The 23207-nt window shown below is 34.2% G+C and overlaps 1 protein-coding gene and 1 long non-coding RNA gene across 9 annotated transcripts in view; one reads left to right on the top strand and one right to left on the bottom strand.

Moving 5' to 3' along the window:
- LOC109829096 (G patch domain-containing protein 4) lies at positions 1972-20233 on the top strand. 5 transcript variants are annotated; one of them, XM_020396188.1, is made up of 9 exons: positions 1972-2099; positions 3090-3257; positions 7767-7922; positions 12197-12340; positions 15706-15822; positions 15926-16069; positions 18027-18124; positions 18739-18949; positions 19964-20233. In XM_020396188.1, the coding sequence occupies exons 2-9, from the start codon at positions 3134-3136 to the stop codon at positions 20047-20049; spliced, it is 1080 nt and encodes a 359-aa protein (XP_020251777.1). In that variant the 5' UTR covers positions 1972-2099; positions 3090-3133; the 3' UTR covers positions 20050-20233. The 5 variants fall into 5 exon arrangements, with proteins under 5 accessions (XP_020251777.1, XP_020251775.1, XP_020251780.1 ...); XM_020396186.1 differs by having other exon boundaries at positions 12176-12340; XM_020396187.1 differs by having other exon boundaries at positions 1976-2099; positions 3111-3257; positions 12176-12340; positions 19964-20225.
- Positions 21307-23207, bottom strand: part of LOC109829092 — an 11807-nt gene continuing 9906 nt past the window's right edge. For all 4 annotated transcript variants that reach the window (XR_002243966.1, XR_002243969.1, XR_002243967.1 and 1 more), the window contains one exon: positions 21307-21734. This is a non-coding gene — a long non-coding RNA (uncharacterized LOC109829092). The remainder of the gene's footprint in view (positions 21735-23207) is intronic.

Genomic DNA, 23207 nt, shown 5'->3' with positions numbered 1-23207 from the left:
TGCTGCCAACCAACAATTGGGGTCTTGGAGGGTGCAATTGCGTAGGGATTCAATTCTAGAGTGATTAACTTGGAGTTGTTTTATGAGACTTGGGGGGATTTAATAGCAACTTCAATGATTTGAGGGACTAAGGGTCAGTTTGTTTGTTTTTTGTTCTGTTTTTTTTTTCCAAAAGCACCCAATAATTGTGCTCGGTAAAATTTTTTTGGCATGCTTTTTAAAATTGATTTTGCTTTTAAGTTGCTTCTGTAAGATACTTTTATAAGCAAATTATTATATGCTTCAACAATATCAAACTAAATCTAAGAACTTTACAGAATTTCAGTGATTTGAGAGACTAATGTCTAAATATTAAGATTTTAGGGACTAAGAAAAAACCCTACTTTTAAAGCAGAACTAATAATCATAAATTATTTATTTGCTCGCACATAGTATTATACGAGAGAAGCACAATTGGTAAGTTATAAACTTATGTTATTGAATATGGTCCTTTCTCCGTTCACACCAAAGTGTGCGCCTGCCTGTCCTTACATGGAACTGGGTGAGCTTGAATTTCCTTTCAGGGTGCATTTGTTCACCCTAAATTATTGGAAGCAATGTGTTTTTGGGATTTGAAACAGAATATAGCAAAAATGGCATTATAGGATTCCATTACTTTTGTTTGGTTAAAAAAAAAGAAATATTTCTTATAAAACAAGTACATAAATCTACTTCTCTATACAAATGGGAGAACCAAAGATTAACTGTCCATGCTACAGTTGTATTTACTGTAGTATTTATTGCTGTAGCAAATTGGGAATCTACTTCTCCATACAATTGGGAGAACCAAAGATTAACTGTTCATACTACAGCAAACACCACAGTTGCATTTACTGTAGTATTATTATTGTAGCAAATTGGAACCGAATTACTGTATTAATTTTTTTAAAAATATTACTCTAGCACACGGAAATGTTGTAGCATTTTTTTTAAAAGCACTACAGCAGAGGTGGGGATACTGTAGCAATTTAAAAATATCACTGTATAGCATTTAAAAAACAAGAGTACTGTAGCAGGAAAAAAAAAGATATGTCGTGCTTTGCACGGTGTTCACACTGATTTTTGGAATAGCCAATTCATTAGTTTTGAATGGGAAATAGGCAAAAAATTTTGACAGAGGTATGTCAACATCATCCTCACCCTATTTTCCTTTTCTTTAGCATGTGATTCCATGATAAAAATCAGCGGCCTCTAGAGTTAGCTCCCTCATTTTGTTCGCACGTCATTATTTGAGGTTCCTCTCAAAGAGAACTCTAGTTCCTCTTTCATCCCAATTCGTCTGTCATTTGGTTTAAAATTTTGCTCTAAAAGGTCAAGTCGAAGCATTTGATTATAGATTTGGGTTTAGGCGATCCCTATTGAAGATGAACCAAATGCACCTTTAGTTTCTTTTGGGTCTAGGCTGACGCCTAGGCGTAAGTGGTCCTCTGGCCGGTGGCTGCTCAAAAATGGCCTGAGCCGGTCTAGGCGTCAATCTCGCGGATTGAGATCCTCTACTCATCAATAGTGGTTCCTAATATTTGTTAATGCATCTCCACCTTTCATTTTGTGAGACTATCTTTCATTTTGTGCTTATCCACAAAATGAAAGGTGGAGATTCATTAGCAAATGTTAGGAGCTACTATTGATGAATAGAGGATCCCAATCCCAATCCCAATCCCGCCTAGGCGAGCTGATCAGGTTTTCATGTAAAAAGTCCAAAATGGGCCCAAATCAGCCCAGCCCGAAAACATTCAAACGAACATGAGTTTCTATAGCCAACGCCGACCCAATATCTCAAAAACCGACCCACAAACTTAAGCCCAAACCCTAACCTAAACGCGCGCTCTCTCTCTGCCTCCATCGAAACCCAAACCCTACCTCAAAACCGGACCTCCGCTCTGCGACTTCCTCTCTCACCGCTGCGACTTCCTCTCTTTCGCCGCAGCTTCTCGGACCTCCGCTCTGCGACTTCCTCTCTCACCGCTGCGACTTCCTCTCTTTCGCCGCAGCTTCTTCCTCTCTCGCCGCCGCAACTCCTCTCTCGCCGCCGCTGCTCTAGCCACCTCTGACTTGATTAGGTAAAAATTTGGAGTCTATTTTTTTTCGATTATTTTTTGCTGCCGATTTTTAATTTGATCTAATTCCTTGTTACGACTGGGTTATTAACTATTTATTTTAATTGTTTCACGTTTTTTTTGTTGCAATTTTATGTGAATTCAATGTCGCTCCTGTTTATTATTATTATTATTATGTTTTACCCGTAGGCGAAGAGTATGCTTTCCACATGTCACTCGATTGAGGGTTTAGACAGACCTAATTGCATACCCTTATAGGTGTTTGTGTTAAAAGTATAGAGACTAAATTATCAATTATTATTTGCCAGCCAAATTTATTGAGTTATGAATCATTATCTTCAAAATACCAGATAAAGTCTTATATATTTGAGAGTTAATGGAACATCCAAGTGAATCCCTGGTCCCTGCAAAGTCATCCACTGTAACAAGTCATGATGCAGATACATTTAGTATGTGTATCATGAGCATCTTACTGTATGGGATAATATCTTGAGACATAAATCTGTTGCGACCTGGATTCATCACGAGTGACATATTTTGTATGGAGTTTACATGCCATCAGATTCCACCTAAACACGTTTTATTTAGTTTTTTGATATGATTTGGTAAATACCTTGCTTTCATGAATTCATATTGATACGATCCTTCTATAAAGTAAATAAGAAGGTCATTGAGCTTTTTTCTTTTACACTTTTCTCCTACCTGTTAGGTTTCTAAAAGTTGTACTTGATGTTAACTTACGCCTCTTAAAATTACATTTGAATTTAGTATGAGTCTCTCATTTGCGACTCTAAATTGACTTCTGACAGTGCTAGAGGCACTTTTTAGAACCTAGTAAACAACACTCTTGACAGTACCATAAGCAATATTAGAAACTTAGCAATATTTAGAGCCCCACAATTGACTCGTCACAGTACTAGTCTACTAGAAGCTTTTTGAACTTAATATCTGGTATTGAGACATCTTCTTTGCCAATATGCCTCTCTGCTTCAGTTGGTGAAATTGATTGTGAAGGTTTGGATCGAGAGGTTAAGAAAATGGGGAAGGAAAGTAAGCTGGGTTCGAAAAAGAAAAGACGAAGGGAAAAAGGGAGTCAAGTTGATGCAAACAATGATGATCAGAACCAAGCAGATGAACATGCAGATAATGAGATGACACATTGTAAGTTCTTTTGTTTGGATTTTGTTTATGTATGAATAGGATGCTATCATGCTAGTATTTTTATTTTTACACTTTTTGTTTGCTTTAATCAAACTTAAGATAAAATTATAGTTTCCATCCAAGTATCTAAAATTATATGTTATCATTATTAGAGTACTAGACTACTACGTAACATGATATATATTTGTTAATGCTTTAATGGAATATTCAAGTGGAAACTCTGACAAGTTGCTAATAAAGACACATATTTAGTATGTTGCTAATGAAGACATATCGTTAGTATGTCATTTTATTTTTAGTTGAAGACTTCCTGGAACACCACTGGCCATGGTCCAATGTAGCCCCATTGTTTGGAAAATATTTAATTGATCAATGTATTTATGGGTTTTGGTATAGTGTACCCTCTTCCACACATTGAACGAATACAAGAAACATGATAACAAACATGGTCCAATGTAGCCCCGTTATTTGGGAAATATTTTCTTCTACCTCTCTAAATTATGGAGTTCTATTGCAAAATTGCAACTTTTTCTATGGTAACCCAAATTTTAGTGAATTCTAGTCAAAGCATACTGAACAACTAAAAATTAGAACTTTTACCCTTTACGTAAAAATAATTTGCAATATAAACAATAAAAAGAAACTTATGGTGTGTCACTGGATCAATTTTCTTATTTTCCTTCTTTACTTTCAACCTGCTCCTCTTCTCCTTCTTCTAAAGATTCAATTTTTCTGCTGTATCTTTGCTCTCAATAACAACTTCTTCATTCTTAAAATTCAATACACTATTCTTCTTTTGGCATTTCCTTCTCTAGAATTTTCGGCTCTGCAATGCATCAAAATTAAAAGGGAGAACAAATTGAGCCGAATAAGAATAAGAATCAAGAAATTGCTAGTACATTTGATAATTTCTAGGGTTTTTTTTTGCTCTTCTGATCTTTTAGCTTCCTCTCCTTGAGTTTCTCTGATGACATTTTCAAAATTTTCCCTTGTTTTTTTCAATTGACATTGCAATGTGTGAGGCGCCTTCGTAGGATTTTGGAGAGCAAATGATGAAGTGGATATAGAACTGAACAGAGGTTGTGCTTCGGTGATTTTAGTTCCACTTTAAACATTGGTTTTTTATTATTCCTTAAAATCTTAATATTTAGAAATTAGTCCCTCAAATCATTAAAATTCTGTACAGTTATTAGGGCTAGTTTGGTATTATTAGAGCTTATAATAGGTTAACTATAAAAGCTACTTATACGAGCAACTTAAAAACAGAAGCGGTTTTAATAAGCATGCCAAAAAAATTTCACGAAGCGCAATTATTGGCCGCTTCATAAAAAGTAATCAGAAGCACCTTAAAAAAGCAATACCAAACTGGTCCTTTGTCCCTCAACTAATTGGAATTGCTATTAGATCCCCCATCTTATAAAAGAACAAGTTAATCCCTCTAGCATTGAACCCCTACGAAATTACACCTTCCTATTGCGAGGGGTACAAGTTGGTTAAAAGCATTTTAGTATTGCCCTACAAAAGTCAAATTTAATTTGTTGTTTTGACTTCTTTTAGGAGATAATTTTGACTCTATACTCAAAAAATCTTATCATGAAAATATGTATGTTAGCTCCGTCAATTGCATCCAATCCGAGGAGAAAATACAACATGAGGAGGTGAGGTTAGTATGAGAGATTTATTACAATCATTGTTAATTGTTATTGACATTGACATTACAACCTGGTTATACTCCACCACCTTCTTCTCCATTACTATTGAGCTTTCTCTCTCTTCTATATCTAGAATTAAGTTGATAATATCTATGAAAGTGAGAAAAGGAGGGCAATGGAGGAGAGAACAAATGGCTTTAGAAGGTTTGTGAGTTGTTAGCACGTTGCACGTTGCCAATGGAGGTGAGTGGAATCTCAGTGTTTTTGGGTCCATTGTATGTATCAGAGGTGTGGATTTTTATTTGTTGCTCTAATTCAGCACTATACAATCTTTTCCAAGCGGATATAGTTTTTTTATCTATTGCATTAATGTTAACCTAATGCACACATTTCTAAGTCTACACATTCAATGTGTAATAGAGCAATGTTATCAATGCGCAAGGCGCAATAAGAGATGCAATGCGGGGCGCAAGGCATCTTTACGCGCACATGCGCAAGGCGCAACGCGATGCGTGCGCCCGAGTGATGCGAGGCGCACACCGCCCACATAAATTTTTAAAATATATAACCAAGCGCGGAAGAACATGTTTTTAGAATTCACATGTAAAATGTCATGATAAATAGTATCTTACTACAAAATCACAATATAATACCTTAATTTCTAATGCTAACACTCAACATAGTAGCAAAATTCATAAATTTTCAAATCAAATGTTAAATCAAGACTAATATCAAAGCAAAAGATTAGTAATGGTCCTCAATTGAAGGCTACTAAAATTCCTAATGAGTTTATTTTGCTTTTTAGGATATGGAATATCAAGTATAAAGACTCGATTGAAATGTTAACAAACAAAACTATATGAGGGTATGTAGTACATGCACCCTACACAAAGTAAGAATGTACACGAGGCGCAAAAAACACTGCTACATCAGAAGTGGGGCGCTTCTCCACTGCCCTGCATCGTAAGGCGCATGAGGCGCAGTGAGGTACGACCTTTGAAAACACTGTAATAGAGTATAACAACTAGATCCCTCATGTTAACAATAATAGAACATGGTATAACCACAAAAGCATAGGGTCTTAACAGATTCAACAAACAATGTCATCAGGTAGGTTCTTAGAGTATAATTAGGTTGCAATGTCAATAATAATTAACAAGGATGATAATAAATTTCTCAAACTCTAATCTCACCTTCTTATGTTGTTTTCCCCTCGGATTGGATACAATAGGCGGAGCTAATATACATATTCGTATGATAAGATTTTCAAAATATAAAGTTGAAATCATCACAAAAAAGTGGAAACACTAAATTAAATTTAGATTTTGTAGGGCAATGCTAAATGTTGCTAACCAACTTGTACCCCTCATAATAGGAGGGTGCAATTTCGTAGGGGTTCAATTCTAGAGGGATTAACTTGAAGTTATTTAAGAGACTTGGGAGATCTAACTTCTAATAGCAACTTCAATGATTTGAGAGGCAGGACCAGCTTGATATCGCTTTTTTAGGGTGTTTCTGTTTACTTCTTTAAGAAGTAGCTAATAATTGCGTTTGGTGAATTTTTTTTGGCATACTTATTGAAACTGTTTCTCTTTTTAAGTTGCTTTTATAAGTAACTCATTATAAACTCCAATAATACCAAACTGATCCTAATAACTTTACAAAATTTAATGATTTGAGGGACTAATATCTAAATATTAAGATTTGAGGGACTAAACCTAGGTATCCTTTTCGTCGTTTGCTCTCCAAACCCTAAGAAGGCACCTCCCACCATGAAAAATCAATCGAAAAAAATAAGGAAACAAAAATTGAAAATGTCACCAGAGAAGCTCAAGAAGAGGAAGATAAAAGATCTGAAGAGCAAAAATTCCCTAGAAATCATCAAAGGTACTAGTAATTTCTTGATTCTTATTTTTATTTGGCTCAATTTGTTCTCCCTTTTTTATTTTGATGCGTTGCAAAGCCGAAAACCCTAGATTTTAAGATTGAAGTTGTTATTGAGAGCAAATATATAGCAGAAAGATTGAATCTTGAGAAGGAGAAGAGAAGCAAGGTGGGAGTAAGGAAGGGAGATTAGAAAATTGATCCAGTGATGCGCCGGAAGTTTCTTGTTTATATTGCAAATTATTTTCATGTCAAAATGTAATTTTTAGCTATCCAGTATGTTTTGATTAGAATTAATCATTGTATTTTAGGTTTTGAAATCTAGAAAAAGTGGCAAATTTGTAACAGTACTCCATAATTTTGAGAGTTAGAAGAAAAGAAGAGGAAATGGGAGGGAAAATGAAGTGAAACAATAGGTAATTCGATGGCAATGATGGTGATATGATGTTTGTTAGTTGTTTTCATCGTTGTAATTTTAATTGACCTAACATAATGCAAACAATTCCTATGTTTTAGATGTAAAACAATTAATTTTCACTTTCTAGGTTTCTATAATTAGTGATGGGTACATTATAGTTTACAACAGAATCTAGAGAATTATTGGTAATTTGATGTTCAATGGTTTCTAGATTGGGTCAAATGTGTGGCTAGGTTCTATTTTTTTATTTTAATGTAATTTCAAATTTAGTTTTGGCTCCCTATTATGAGTTTTATTTATTTATTTATTTATTGATCAAAGCGAAGTTTACTCTTAGAAATAAGTAGTTACGACAAAAACCGTGGTATTAAATTTGTTTATTATTTAGGAAAGTACTTTAGACAGAAGTTGATTCCTAAAAGTACTAGAAATGATTGTGGAAGACTTAATAACAACCTTAACAACCTATATCTTACTACTATAAGGATTTTCTTTTCGAATTACTCTATCTATATGGTAGAAGTTCTATTTGCTAATGTCAAACCTTTTATACAGTGGAGGAGATTTATCATTTGAACTTGTGCCCAGAGCACAAGGGACTAAAGAAGGAGAAGAAAATTAAGCCGAGTTTGAAGAAGAAAGGGAGACAGGAAAAAGGAAATGAAGTTGATGCTAGTAATGAGGAGAAAATTGAGGCAGATGAACATGCAGGTAATCTGATGATGTGTTGTGAATTTTTTGATATTCTCTTATTTCTTTTTGCTTGGATAAACTTTAATTTGTACACATGTATGAAGCTGTTGCTAATAATGCTTGCACTACTGAGTTTGCTTCAATCAAGGCAAGATTTTTGCCTTTTGGCAAGTGCAATTGCTTATGCAAGAGCTTATGGTTCTGCAAGGACGAACATAGTAAAATTATATTAATAAATGCTTTTGTATATAGATGTTACAAATTTAATCTCATAAAATTTAATGTGCGGTTAAATAATTATGAGTCTATGAAGAGAAATAAAAAAAGGTGAATCCTATGTTTTTTTAAAGATATCTGTCATATTTCATGCAACTCTTTGGTGCTAATGTGCTATTACTGTCAGATGCGCCATCCAAGAGATAGAGGGCATCTCATGTAACATTTAATCCATCTCCCATTATCTCTTGATGATCTGATAACGAGTATCATCTATAAGAAAATTTAAGAAAAACTGTATATGTTAAATTTTATTTGAATATGTATTTGAAATAACAGTTATTTTAATGTGTTATGATGCCGTCAGAGGTATTTTATAGCTATTTAGGGTGTTAAAAAATCATTAGAAGTTGAGAGTAGTGCAAGATGTCATGCTGATAAACTATTTATACTAAGGCAATTTGAGATCTGAGGTGACACTTCAGGCGATATTTGTGTGGCGGCTCCTTATAGATAGATATACATGAGTCGGATGATTCAAACTGGTCATCTTGGTTTTTTCAAAAACTCTCCGTACAAGGAGTTTTTTAGAGAGTTTTTCATGCATAAAGCCACAATGTCACAACCAAAGTGTACGCTTATCTGCCCCTACATGGAACTGAGTGAACTTGTATTTCCTTTTAGAGGGTGTTTGGTTCACTCTGAATTATTGGACACAATGTGCTTTTTTTGGATTTGGAGCAAAAAGTAGCAAAAATGACATTATAGGATTCCATTACTTTCATTTGGTTCAATAAAAAAAATCTAAGAAACGTTTTCAATAGAACAAGGGAAGTACACAAATTTTTGGAATAACCAATTCATTAATTTTAGATGGCAAATGGGCAAAAAATCTGACAAATGTATGCCACATTATCCTGGCCCTCATTTCCTTTTCTTTATCACGTGATCACATGATAAAAATTAGCGGCCCCTAGAGTTAACTCCCTGTTTTGTTTGCACCTCATTATTTCAGGTTCCCTCTCAAATAGAACCCTAGTTCCTCTTTCATCCTAATTCCCCATCACTTGTTTAAATTTTTGCTCTATAATGTCAGATCGAAGCATTCAATTGTCAATTTGGGTTTAGGTGAACCCTATTGAAGATGAACCAAACAGACCCTTAGTTTCTTTTGTGGGAAGAAGTTGAACAGAATGTACTTGGATAAGATATAGCTTTGATGTTCAAATTGGTGACTATCGTAAATAGGTTTAGAAAATGTTCTAAAAGCGGCCTAGGCGGACGCCTAGCGTAAGTGATCCTCTGGCCACTCAAAAATGGCCTCAGCGGGCAGTCTAGGCGTCAATCACACCTAGGGCTGAGTAGTCCGCCTAGGTGAACCCCTCAAGTTTTCATATAAAAAAGCACATAATGGGCTCAAGTCAGCCCAAACACAAACATTTAAACCAAAACAATTTTTTATAACCAATGCCAACCCAATATCTCGAAACTCAACCCACAAACTTATACGTAAATCCTAACCTAAGCACTCATTATTTCTCTTTCCCCACTTCGCACTTGCAGCCACTGAAACCCAAACCCTATCTCAAAACCGGACATCCGCCTTGCGACTTCCTCTCTCGCCGTTGTGATTTCCTCTCTCGCCACCGCATCTTCCTCTCTCTCTGCCACATCTCACTCTCTCTCGCCTCAGCTTTGTCCTATCTTGTCGCCGCAACTCCTCTCTCCCTGACAACCAATGTTTTAAATATCGGTTATCGGAGATTTATCGGACGATCAAAATCATTATCGAATAGCGAAAATCGGGGATATATCAGGGATAAGTAGTATTTATCAGAGTGATATACCATATGATGTGTATATATAATATAATACCCCAAATTGTAATTTAACCATACACCCCTCTTTCATTCTCTCAACTTTTACTAAATAACTAGAGAAAAAATCAATTGAATAGTGAATATTTTTTTGTTGCTACAACTTCAGAAGTTGTGTTGAAGGCGTAACGTCGATGGAGAGTCCAAGTCGAACTGTCGAAGTCACAGTTGATGATGGGTCGATGGAGAAAGCTCGGCATCGATGGAGAGCTCAGCGTCAGTCAACGTCGTCGAGTCAATCAAACCAATTGATGACGGAGTCAATGGAGAGAGCACATCATCAGTCAAAGTCGTCAAGTCGATGAAGTTAATGCTGATGAGAGAGAAGCGTCGAATAGTGAAAGTCGATCGCGTTGAGGTCAGCGGAGTCCGAAGAGTAGCGGAGGCGAGCGTCGAAGTCAGCCGAGGCGAGCGTCAAGGTCGACGGAGTCCAAAGAGAAACAAAGATCAGAGGATTAGGGCAGTGGACATAGCTGCACAAATGAGGGGAGAGAGAACAGAAGATTAGGGCTATTTAATCGAGTTTAAGTTTTATTGTAAAGAACGGGTTGTGTCGGGTTTCAAGTTTACTCAAAAACTACCCATTACCCAAAATCACAACCCAATAGTGTGGCCAGATAATTCCGATTTTTAGAGCCACAAATATCGGCCGTATTTGTTACTGTCGCACAGATAGGGGATTCAAAATTCACTATTGATGCTACAATAAATTACTGTAGCATTATTATTGTCGCACAAGCGGGAACTATAGCGTTTAAAAACATTACTGTAATATTATTACTGTAGCTCAAGGAGATACTGTAGCATGTAAAAAATGTTATTGTAGCACTTACGAAAACCTGCATTTAAATACAGAATTACTAGCAGAAATAAGAAATGGAGATCGTGCTTTGCATGGGGTTCACACTAGTACATATTTCATTTTTATAACTTATTTTTAACTTATACAATAATTATTATCGCCGATAAACCCCAAAAAAGATAACCGATTTAAATTCTAACTTATTCTATCGGAAAGCTCCCAAAACCGATAACTCGGGAATAATATCGGATTATCAACCGATATTTAAAACCTTGGACGCAGCTCGTCCCTTGTCGCTGCTTCTCTCTAATTATCACTGTTCTAGCCACATCCGACTTGGTTAGGTAATTCTGAAGTCAAATTTTTTATTTTTTCGATTATGTTTTGGTGCTGATTTTTTATTTGATCTAATTCCTTATTATGAATGAATTATTAACTATTTATTTTAATTATTTTATGTTTTTTGCAATTTTATATGGATTTAATACTTGTTATTGTCAATTATTATAATCAAATATGTTAAAAAATAGCCAGCAAATGCTAGTCTGCCTAATGCTTTCTGTGACATTTGGATTAGAAGAAAGGTGACTCTTGTTTATCACATGTCACTCAGGTATAGACAAACCTAATTGCATACTCTCATAGGTGTTTGTCTATAAGTGTAGAGATTAAATTATTAATTTTATTTGTCAGCCAAATTTTTTGAGTTATGAATCATTATCTTCAAAATACCAGATAAAGTTTTATATATTTGAGACTTCATGGAACATTCAAGTGATTCCTTGGTCCCTGCAAAGTCATTCACTGTTACAAGTCATGATGCACATTTAGTATGTGTATCATGAATATCTTACTGTATAAAATACTATTTTGAGACATAGATCTGTTATGACCTGGATTCATCATGAGTAACATATTTTGTATGAAGTTTACATGCTTTCAAACTCCATTTAAACATGTTTTTTTAGTTTTTGATGCGATTTGGTAAATACTTTGCTTTCATGAATTAATGTTCATATGATCCTTCTATAAAGTAAATCAGAAGGTTATCGAGCTTTTTTCTTTTACTCTTTTCAGTTTTCTACCACCTGCTAGGTTTCTAAAAGTTGTACTTGATGTTAACTTACGCCTCTTAAATTTACATTTGAATTTAGTATGAGTCTCTCCTCTGATTTTTGACTCCAAATTGACTTCTGACAGTGCTAGAGGCAATTTTTAGAACTTGGTAAACAACACTTTTGACAGTACCATAATCAATATTAGAAACTTAGCAATATTTAGAACTCCACAATTGACTCCTGACAGTAGTAGAAGCTTTTCGAACTTAATATCTAGTATTGAGACATCTTCTTTGCTAATGTGCCCCTCTGATTCAGTTGATGAAATTGATTGTGAAGGTTTGGATCGCGGGGATAAGAGAATGGAGAAGGAAAGTAAGTTGGGTTTGAAAAAGAAAAGAAGGGGAAAAGGGAGTCAAGCTGATGCAAACAATGAAGATCAAATCCATGCAGATGAGCATGCAGATAATGAGATGACACATTGTAAGTTCTTTGATTTGGTTTGGATTTAGTTTCTGTATGAATAGGATGCTGTCATACTAGTATTTTTATGTTTACGCTTTTGGTTTGCTTTAATTAAAGTTAAGATAAAATTATAGTTTCCATCCAAGTATCTAAAATTATGTATTATCAATTATTAGAGACTTAGAGTACTTGACTACTAGGTAACATGGTGTATATTTGTTAACACTGTAATGGAATATTTAAGTGGAAACTCTGAAAATAGCTAATGAAGGCATATTTTTAGTATGTTGCTAATGAAGACATTGTTAGTATGCCATTTTATTTTTAGTTAAAGACTTCATGGAGCACCACTGGCCATGGTGCAATGTAGCCCCATTATTTGGAAAATATTTAACTGATCAATCCATTTATAGGTTCTGGAGGAGTAGTGTACTCTCTTCTACACATGTGAACAAATACAACAAACATGATACCATACAAGCTATCACTATCATGGCCTAAATCTAAGCACTTGACGGTCTGACCAATGTGGATGAGACCCAAGTAAAGTTAATTATTCTAATAATTATTAATTAGAAATCATACACAGTACACTTTATATGAGTATCATAAGCTGCATGTTGGTTCATATTGATGATAATCCATAATCCACAATAAGCCCCCACCAAGAACACTCTCAGTAACAACATAAGCTCTATTCAAGAAGAAGCATCAACAGTAATATAAACCTCATTGTCAATAACTGAGGCTTAAAAAGCAAATTTGGTCCTTGCACTGGGACTTCATTCTCAAAGTGGTCCCTGCACTTTATTTTTTCTCAAGTTAGTCCTTGAATCGTATCTCAGTTATAAAGTTAGTCCTTTTTTAGCATTCGTTAAGAAAGGAGTGTTAATTTTTTTAGTTATGACTGTATGGCCCTTAGTGATATGGTAATAGAGGTCCATGTACTTTATATAAATTTAGAATGTGGTGTATTCTAAAAAATGAATGTACATGTGAAGAAATGTCAGAAAATTTTCTCTCTTCTAAAATATTTATTTGTTTTTACTTCCTTTACAATTAAACACTGAACATGGATTTCTCACAAGAATAAACGTACATAGATTTCTCACAACAAATATCTACATTTATAATCATCTATCCAAATGCATCTGCATATATGAGAACTTTTAGCTTCATTATAAAAAAAATGAAATCATTATGATACTTGCATACAACATAACAAGACAAGGACATATGCTTGCATTGTTGAAACTTTTTTTTGTCAATGAAAAGCTTTTTTTCATTTACCATATGAGCAGTTAGAGTACATCATGAACTCGGAAAAGAGCTGAGTTACTAATCAAACAAAAGAGAAAATTACAATTTCTTCATCTACTGTACATCATCATCCCCCCAAGTTGATGTTAAAAATAACAATCAAAATTGCAATGTTTATGGCCTTGACAACATCTTCAGGCTCTCTAGCTTTCTGCATAAAGATAAGATAATTTCACTCCTGCCACGAACAACATATCTTTCAATCTGGAAGGTGAAATGGGACATGCATGCACGCACGCACACTCGCGCATGCGCACCCACACACACGTACACGCGCGTGCGCGCACACCCAACACACACCCAACCCACATGCATGCACACACACGCACACTTCGCGCGCACATGCACACACACATTTCAAGTATTTCAATAAGACAGCTGGCACATGAACTCAATTTTTCGATAGTTTGTTGTTTATAATCTCGTTCTGGTCATTTTCTTGAAATCAGTCGTTTTGTAAAATTAACCATTTGATTTAGAAAATATTTTAACTAAATCAAGTAAAATTTTATTTCTCAACTCAGATAAAAAAGTCCTTGGCATATACTATAAAATTTTCAAGAAATTTTTAGGATATTTAACAAACCCGAACACAACAGCACATAAAAGTAACAAAACAATAACCAAGTTTGATGAATATGATAAACCCTAACCCAAAAAAAAACTAAAAACAAATAACCAATATTTAAAGAATATGATAAACCCTAATACCATAACATATAGATAAAGCAAAATAATAATTTTTGGGGTGAAATACCTATCACAATCCATATTTGCCTTTGATCGTTGCTTGTTTCATCTGCTTTCAATTTCATTATGATCAATTTAGGGTTCCTACGTTTCTCTCGTCTTGTAAGGTTTCTCCCGTTTAACAGCAAGAAAATTTTAATCAAAACTTTTTTGTAATTATCGGCTTCATGAAGAGAGGAAGAGTTCTGATTGGTACCTTGAGGATCTTTTGAGGAGCAATTGTTTTCTTTTGTATCGTTCTTTGAGAAAATAATTACTGATTTTTAATTAATAGCGTCGTAATCAAATATTTGAGAAAGGGTAGAATTGTCTTCTCAAAATTTATTTTACAGAATGTTAAAGAAGGACTAACTTTATAACAGAGATATTGTAGAAACCTTAGAATGATTAAGTTGAGAAAAAAGAAAATACGTGGACCTCTTTGAGAATGAAGCCCCAGTACAGGGGCCAACTTGGTCTTTAAACCTAACTGAAATCATATCATCCAGATGGAAATTATAACAAGTATTAAATATAACAAAATAGATCTCACATAAAAAGAATGAGGGGGAGGAGTAAATGTTTCCATCAGTTGATGAAGATGAGTGAGATAGAGCAAAAGATTGTGTGGATGGAGAAAGAATAGAGAAAGTAAAGGTAGAGATGGAAGTAGGCAGAGGATCTCTTTTTCTTTGAGGTGTTTGGTATCATTAAGGGGAAAAGGTTAGTGTACCTAAATGCTAGAGAGAGAAAACATGTGGCGTGGCAACATGCACTGGGTTACTACAAAGTCCACGCTCCTTATTTACTGACAAAACACTATTACTCTCTTATTTTGTGTTGCTGGTGCTTCCGTTGTTTATACCAACATGTTTTTTTCCATGGAGCTGCTGGGAGATAATTCTTTTCCTTATGCCTTTGTATATACCCTTCCTTATGCTGATCCATTCTTTATCTGTCTTCTTCTTCTGCGAACTAACTTCCTGTCTATAAAGCCTTTAAATTGGAAAATTTTGGAATCAAGTGATACACTGTATTAGAGTATATCATAGAATTAATTAGCTAAGTATTTAGTTAGTGATTGATCTTGTACATAAATAACTAAGTGTTCAATTAAATCTTAATAACCAACTTTTAGTTATTTAGTTATTGCTCAAACTTGTTTTTGTATATACCCTTCTTTGTGCTGATTATACATTCTTTATCTTTTTTCATCAGTGAACCGCATGTCATATCAAAGCTATTCAGATCTTTTTTTTTTCCTTCGGCTTTTCTTTTATTCATTTTCTCATTCTGCTTTTAAGCCATACTGATGGTGATAACACGTCTTTTAGCTCGCAGCAGACACAAAAAGAATTATGATAAAAGATCGACCCGCTCTCAAACATCGAGGGAGGATGGAAATCCTGAAAAACCCGCGGGAACCAACAACAGAACTAAAATAAAAGCTAGTGAGTGTCCTGTCTATAATTTCATTTATCAACTGCCAGTTTACCTTTTTTTTGGCAAAAAGGATGCGTAGTTCAATTTTTTTCTCACAGTTCCTGTTGGCAGAGAAGGTGAACAAAGAAATGAAGCATAAGAAGAAAAATTCTGATATTGTTAAGGAACCAAAATCAGAAGAAACACTTGAAGTTGATGAAGAAAAGGTTGAAGAGATCCCATCAGTTGATGAAGATTGTTCACAAGGAATGAAAAGTACGAGGCTAAACTTGTATCTTTTATATTTTTGTCATGTTATTGTTGCGGCATTTCCTATTTCTAATTTTCGTATGTTTTTTTCTTAAGACATTATGCATCTTAAGTTACACCAAATTTGGATAGCATGTCTTTTTTAATATCCGCAGCACTTTGCTAGATCTTAGATCACGAGTGTTTTAAGAAATGAAGAATGTCCCAACAACAAACCTTCTCTCTCTGTGCTTAGTTGTGTGCACGAGTAATCTGTATCATTTTACCATATTCTTCTATCTATTTTTGAAGTATTTTCTCTTCCTAAAAGAGCTATGAAAGTTTTAGAAGACTTTTGTGCTGTTAATTTAATTTTCTACATTCCTGCAGATTATATGCCCAACTATTTTATCATTTATGTGACAATTATGTTGGTCAAATATCAGTATGATTGTTCTGTCTTCTTTAAGCGTACCATTTGCAAAGTTCAATACTCAAAAGTGTGTAACAGTTTGGTAATTATAACTCTAGACTTCCTCGTTCCTTATAACTTACTCTCACTTATCAAAGCAATAATATAGAAGGAAAATGCTGTAATTGGATTTAGTAAGTGATAATGGAACTCAATAAGTCTGCCCACAAGGTTTCAATGTTCTTTGGGAATGATCTTCATTGTCTTGGTGTCTTGTCAGTCACTTGAAGATATTGAAGTTGAGTACTAAGGCTACCATAAAGAGGTATATTAAATAATTAAGAAGTCAAACTGTTGTATCATTATGCAATTGCCTGCTTGCACATCCCTATTCCCTAATTATGTGCTTGCAAGCATATTTTTTACATTTATACTGCAGCAGAAATATGACATGTAAGTCTGATATCTGATACTGTAAACATTTGAATCTCAAATCATAATTTTTAAAGTTAATCCCTATTTAGTGCAGGAGACGACTGATAATGCATGTGGATTCTGTTTGATTCCGAAACAGACTTGAAGTTAGCCATCTTGAAGCTGCTTTAGATTTACTAGTTATGGCGTTTGGTCCTTAATTTTAGTTTAATCATCTCAATTAATTTACTGTGATTCGTTTGAAACTACTATTTTATTTGGAAGTTTTCTAGAGTTCTAGCTGTGGCTATTATTAAATTTTCTGCTGGGAAGTAATTAGGATGTGTGAACGCTCCGCTGCTTACCAACTAATGCAGGAAATCAAATGTTTCTTCTGCTTGGAGGTACAGATGAAACTTGCACCATGTGTTATTTTTTCCAATAGTATGGTCCTATAGAGAACTTTGAGGCTTTAAAAATGCAATATTGTTTTGTTATCCCTTCCCATCCAAAGTGCATTATGACTTGTCTTATACACTTGCTGACATCAGTAGATAATATTCTTGGATAATCTTTTGGGAATTTGTGTCTTTTAGAGAAGTTAATCTGAGACTAGTTGAAATGTGTTTGATGTTTCCTTATCTTCTTCAGTTTCTCCTGCTACTCGATGTTCTTCCTCTCACTTTCAGCTAATACGTATCTCCTTTGCTTAAAGTTCTGTAGACCTATGCTGAAACATTCACCCACAATTTTCTATTGCCACTTATTCCTCCCTTGTACATTGAGTTGCTAGCTATTGAGTGTGGACGCTTGCTGATGCAGTTTTACCTGTATTGGTCAACCACACACTCTTACACTCTTCTTACGCATATTCTTGTACACTCTTTTTATCATTGTATCTCTTGCTTGAAACATTAATTTGCAAATACACTATGTTCTAGATTGCAAAATCTGTACATAATTTAGTTTCAGATTGAAAACAAAATTGGCTCCACCTGGTTTAATAATCAATCAAGTAAGATTACTACAAGGAGAATTTATTTCATCAATGTGCAAATACATTATGTTCTGGATTGCAAAATCCTGTTGATATATTTCATGCTTCTTTGATATCATACACTTCATCTATATATATACTTTATCTTTATGTTTTTACAGAATGGCTTATTAAATACAAGGATAGCAGACCTGGTTTGAAGATTCTTCAAGATAGAATTGATGACTTCATGGCTGCCTATGAAGAGCAACAGGAACAGGTATATACTAAGTAACACTATTACATTTTCTTTATTCTACATCTCATAAGAAAATGATTGTGATCAGTGTCTTTCTTTACAATGACCTTCACTTGTTTGTGGATAGAATAGCTACGCAATATTGCATATAAAAGCATATGCATTGTCATCCATGTATTTGAACTCGTACTCTGCACTCTCTCACTATATAGCAAATATTGAGACCTGCGAATTGTCATCCATGAATTTCAGCTCGTATTCCGTTTCTCTTGCTATATAGCTTTTGGAACCTCATAAGAAAGTGATCCTGGTCAGTACCTGGCTGTACAATGAAATGGACATGTTTATGGATAAAATAGCAAGTCTATGCATTGCATATAAAAGCGCACTAATTGTCATCCATGGGTTTAACTCATGCTCACTCTTTGACTAATCACTATATGGCAAATCTTCAGACTTGTGAATTGTTATCCATGTATTAACTCCTCCTCTGTATTCTCTCCTATATAGAATTGGATCTAAATTTAATATTCAATGTTCCAATAATTCGTGTGCAAGTATTTGTTTATTTATTTTTTGCTGAGGAATTGTATTTAAGTATGAATTGTTGCTTATTCCATCTCTGAAATTTGCAGGAAAAGAAAGAACGAGAAGCTCTTGCTGCAGAAGGGGGATGGACTGTTGTTGCGCATCAAAAAGGCAGAAAGAAAACAACTGATACAGAATCTGGTGTTACTGTGGGATCTGTTGCGCAGGCTGCTGTGGTGGATAAAATGGGCAAAAAGAAGAGTAAAGAAGCTCCTCTAGATTTTTACAGGTTTCAGAAACGTGAAGCCAAGAGGAACGGTAAGTCCAAAGACTCCAAACCCCTCTATGATATTTCTCTTTGGCATTTTAAATTTGGTGCTGTAAAATGTGTCAGCCTATAGAATTTCCTATACTAAAGCAAGTGTTGTCTTCTTCCTTTGTTGGACCTTCTTGAGTTTTCGGAAGTTGTCTCTTTGTTTCAATTGTTCTCCAGCTTTTGTGGCTTGGCCTATTTTGCCAGTAATAACTCTAACCAGCATCCATAGAATCAGTCAAGTCTGAGCTTTTTTTATATCCGAGGCATGATGACCAAAAAGTTTTCACATATACATAAGGAGAATGGGGAGACGAGATGAGTGTTGTAGAATTGACTAATAAGAAGGGAAAGAAGATAAACATATTAATCTAGATTTCCGGATCAAGGTGTCATGCTGTTCAGAGAGGGTCACTTAGTTTAGCATAGGATTATCAGAAAGAAGATGACAACCTTTTTTGAATTTTTTAACAGGTTGGGAATTAGCTTGTTAGTGCTGACAGAAATACCAATTTAGAAATATCCATAGAGCTGACCCTAGTCTGTCCCTATTTTTCATGATTTCCAACTGTTATATTTTATGTCACAAAATTGGTTTCATTATGATGAGAGTCTTAAGTAGAGGTTTGAACACTGAGCCCAATAGCTCTCTTTTCAAATGTTTAGCTTGTAAAGCACAGATTTAGATATTAGAAATTTGTCATGATGAAGATCATTCTGTTAGATGAGAACATTTTATATAGAGTTAATTGCATATAAACTGGCTATAGCTGAGCTATTTTATTAGCACCTACACTACCTGAAATCTAGACAAATATTATTTCTCGCGTTTGCTTGAAATGTGACATGGAGATTCAAATGCAAAGGCGATAAATGAACCCTCTTATATCAATCATGCATGCTCACCAGCAACAGACATAAGAAAGAACATTTGAAGATTATAAACAAATAAATAAGCCCTTATGAACTTTTTCTCTCCAATCTTTCTGATTACCATGTTGGATGTTTACTTTTTGCAGAGGTTATGATGCTCCAGAGTAAATTTGAGCAGGACAAGAAACGGATACAACAGCTTCGGGCTGCAAGAAAATTTCGTCCTTATTGAAAAACTTTGCAAAACTTCCAGAAAATTTCTTTTGAATAAGTTTATTTTTCAACAGTTTCAATCTCAAGTAGTATTCTCAATTTGTGCGATTTTGTATCTGTATCATTTTTGAAGATTATGTAGATTGCTTTGTTGGAAATGTAGGAAGACTGAGACATAGTTCAATAGTTTTCTTCTTTATTTTTTTTTAAAATCAGGCTTGGTCAATTTTGGATTATGTTTTACGTAAAATATCAATTAGTTTCTTTCAGGTCTTTGATTGTTGGAATTTTTTTAAAATTGTTCACTGGACCATACAACTAGAGAAGTAAAACCTTAGTTATTTTCATTAATTTTACTTTTTTAGCAATTTTCTAGCAATTAGAAAGTGCTGCGTGACACGGATTTCCTTAACTGAGAGTTAAAAGGGACATCCTTATAAATTATATTCTCAAATTTGTATGAAAATCCCTATTGAGGTACACAGTGTCTTTACTGGGTTAATATATGCTTGAATACAGGCAATTTTGGGCCTATGAACTATAACCCAAAATTAATTAATTGTGATATTAAGCGAGCGTTTCAATGTTTTTTTATTATTTGACAAGGGTTATATATTATTTTAAACTACAACAAATATATATTATTTTAAACTACAACAAAAACAAGATCGAGTATCTACTTCTTCTAGATATGTACATATGGGTACGTATGATGCCTACTTCCTGTGTATAGCACTTAGCGTGATAAGAATGCACAAATACTATCAATAACTCAAAAGAAAAATTCACATGCAATTTATGGAAAAAACATATAATTAAAACTTTTTTTAAAAGAATGATAATATGTTTAAGGCTAAAATAAAATCGAATGTTAAGACTAGGGAAATATTATTATTAGCGTAAGTGATCTTGTGAAGGAGCTTTCCTCGGGTTTGCTTAGTGAAAAATGAAAACTTTAAGTACACTTATTATATATTAAAAATACTACAAATACAGTAATTATTATATACTATAATTGCAACCTTTCTTGCTACCTATGTCAAAAAAACCACGTTTTGTAAAAGTAGAATGGTAGCTAATTCAACAATAAGTTTTTTTTTTTTTTTTTTTGAGAGGATTAACGTTGCAACTATAATAACAAAATTATAACAATTTTAGCAGAACAGCAGAACAAATAAACAAATTCTAACTATGTTTTTCTGTTTAATCAAAAACCTTTAATTGATTTGTATTGTTTTAAGTTTTAATTTCTACACAGAGGACAAAAGCAGCAACACAAACTTAACTTCTTCCAGAGCATATACAATTTCTTGGGAACATCAGATTCAGATAGGTTATGTTACAAATATAATAGTTTATGTTGTAGTTTCCGCTCTAGATAACAAGAAATCAAGAAATGTACATGTCCAGTAGTAGCCAAAATTTATTGTATGAACCAATTACTTTCTGGTCATCTTTCAATTGCGGAACAAGAGAAAAAAATATATACAAAATGGAGTTACTTTTCGATATTTGCTCCCCTTTCTATTTACATTCTGCTACAAAAAACCCTTCGTCTACATCGAAACGCATGTAACAAATATACCCACAGAATCCCCTGTTCGACAGGTTTCGAAGACATAAAACCAGTGATATGGTGAAATTAAACTTAAGGCGTTAGATTGTCATGCACAAGATCCATCTCTAGTAGACTCCCATAATAAGCTGCAAATCCCATTATAAAACAAAAGGCGTTAGAATGTATGTCAATAAAAATAAGTTTGGGTAGCATTGGTTTAATGATTTACGCAAACAGCATATATGAATTTACAATATGGAAAACAAAATCAGAAAATTCATTAGCAATATATGCATGCAGAAGCATTCTAGAGGGGTTGTTGTTCAGCGATATATCCCAAGATCTTAAACACTCAGAATCTGATTACACAGACTGTAGAATAGTTAACCATGTAGTAACCATTAAAAAATGCGAGTTCAAAGAAAATTCCGAAACAAAATTATATACGGAGCTCTATTAGTTTCCCAACATAAGTAATCTTACTAATCAAGGTGAAGAAATATGTCACGAAAATGAATCTATCTTAGTTTCATGATCTTCTTAGTGTCAAAGTGAGTAGAGTAGAAGTTGTTTCTTTTTATGTTCTGCATTACACCATTCCTACTTCTTCAAGACTTTCTACCAGTCGTCGTTCTGATTTGACACTACTTAATAGAGGAAAAGAGAATCCTATAGAGGACCCTCTATAGGAGTATCTATTGTGGGGGGTGGGGCGGGTGGGGGTGGGGGGGGGCGACATCTGTCGTAGTTAGACCTATTAGTATAGGATGCAGTCACCGCTACACTAATAGACAATAAGGACAGCACATATATACATTGGTAGTATGTGCATCAAGATTCTTAATTTCAAATGTCACCATTTCCTTCCTACACTATGTTCTATTGAGGATAGATTTCAATTAGTAAGTATATACTTTGGTATGTTTAATATTTTCTAGACACGTGGAACAAATTAAGTTCAACATTTCATGGATAAACAAATTCAGCACTTCCTTCAATTCAAAAAAATACATGCTCAAAGTCAAACAAAATAGAAAACTATAGAGCATAAAGGAACACCTTACAAAAAGGAAGCTTATACTGCCAAGGACATTTAAAAATGAGCAAATTTCAGAAAACCTACCAAAACATTAGGATGTTTCCCGTAAAACCAATCAAAACTTTGGTTTGTGAAATTTACCTCTTTCAGAATTATGTTACTTTCACATATAAAACTCTTTATAGGATGTTTTATATGCACTTAATTACTTTAAATATTTGGACTGTACGAGGGGATATAGAATTCATTCATGATTCATAATATATATGGTAATTAACCCATAATTCATTCAAATATGCTAAAAATGTCATGATATATATGGTAATTAATCCAGAATTCATTCAAATAGGCTAAAATTGTCCACAATCTATTGAAAAATAGGATTAAATGATTAATTGCACATAGAAGATAGAACCTTGTATTATAGAATTCTGTCACGTACTAACCTTGAACTTTGATATGCGCATGTACACCCCTTACACAAATGGAGTTAGATCTCCATTAATTCCTTTTTCTATGTGGATCCCACCTGACAAATCCTCAATTTTAATCCCCTGATTGCCTTGCTGCTAATCACCCC

Source organism: Asparagus officinalis, chromosome 1, assembly GCF_001876935.1.
Source record: "Asparagus officinalis chromosome 1, Aspof.V1, whole genome shotgun sequence".
NCBI classification, from domain to species: domain Eukaryota; kingdom Viridiplantae; phylum Streptophyta; class Magnoliopsida; order Asparagales; family Asparagaceae; genus Asparagus; species Asparagus officinalis.
Note: the sequence above shows the minus strand (reverse complement) of the source record. Positions and strands in the feature narration are given on the sequence as shown.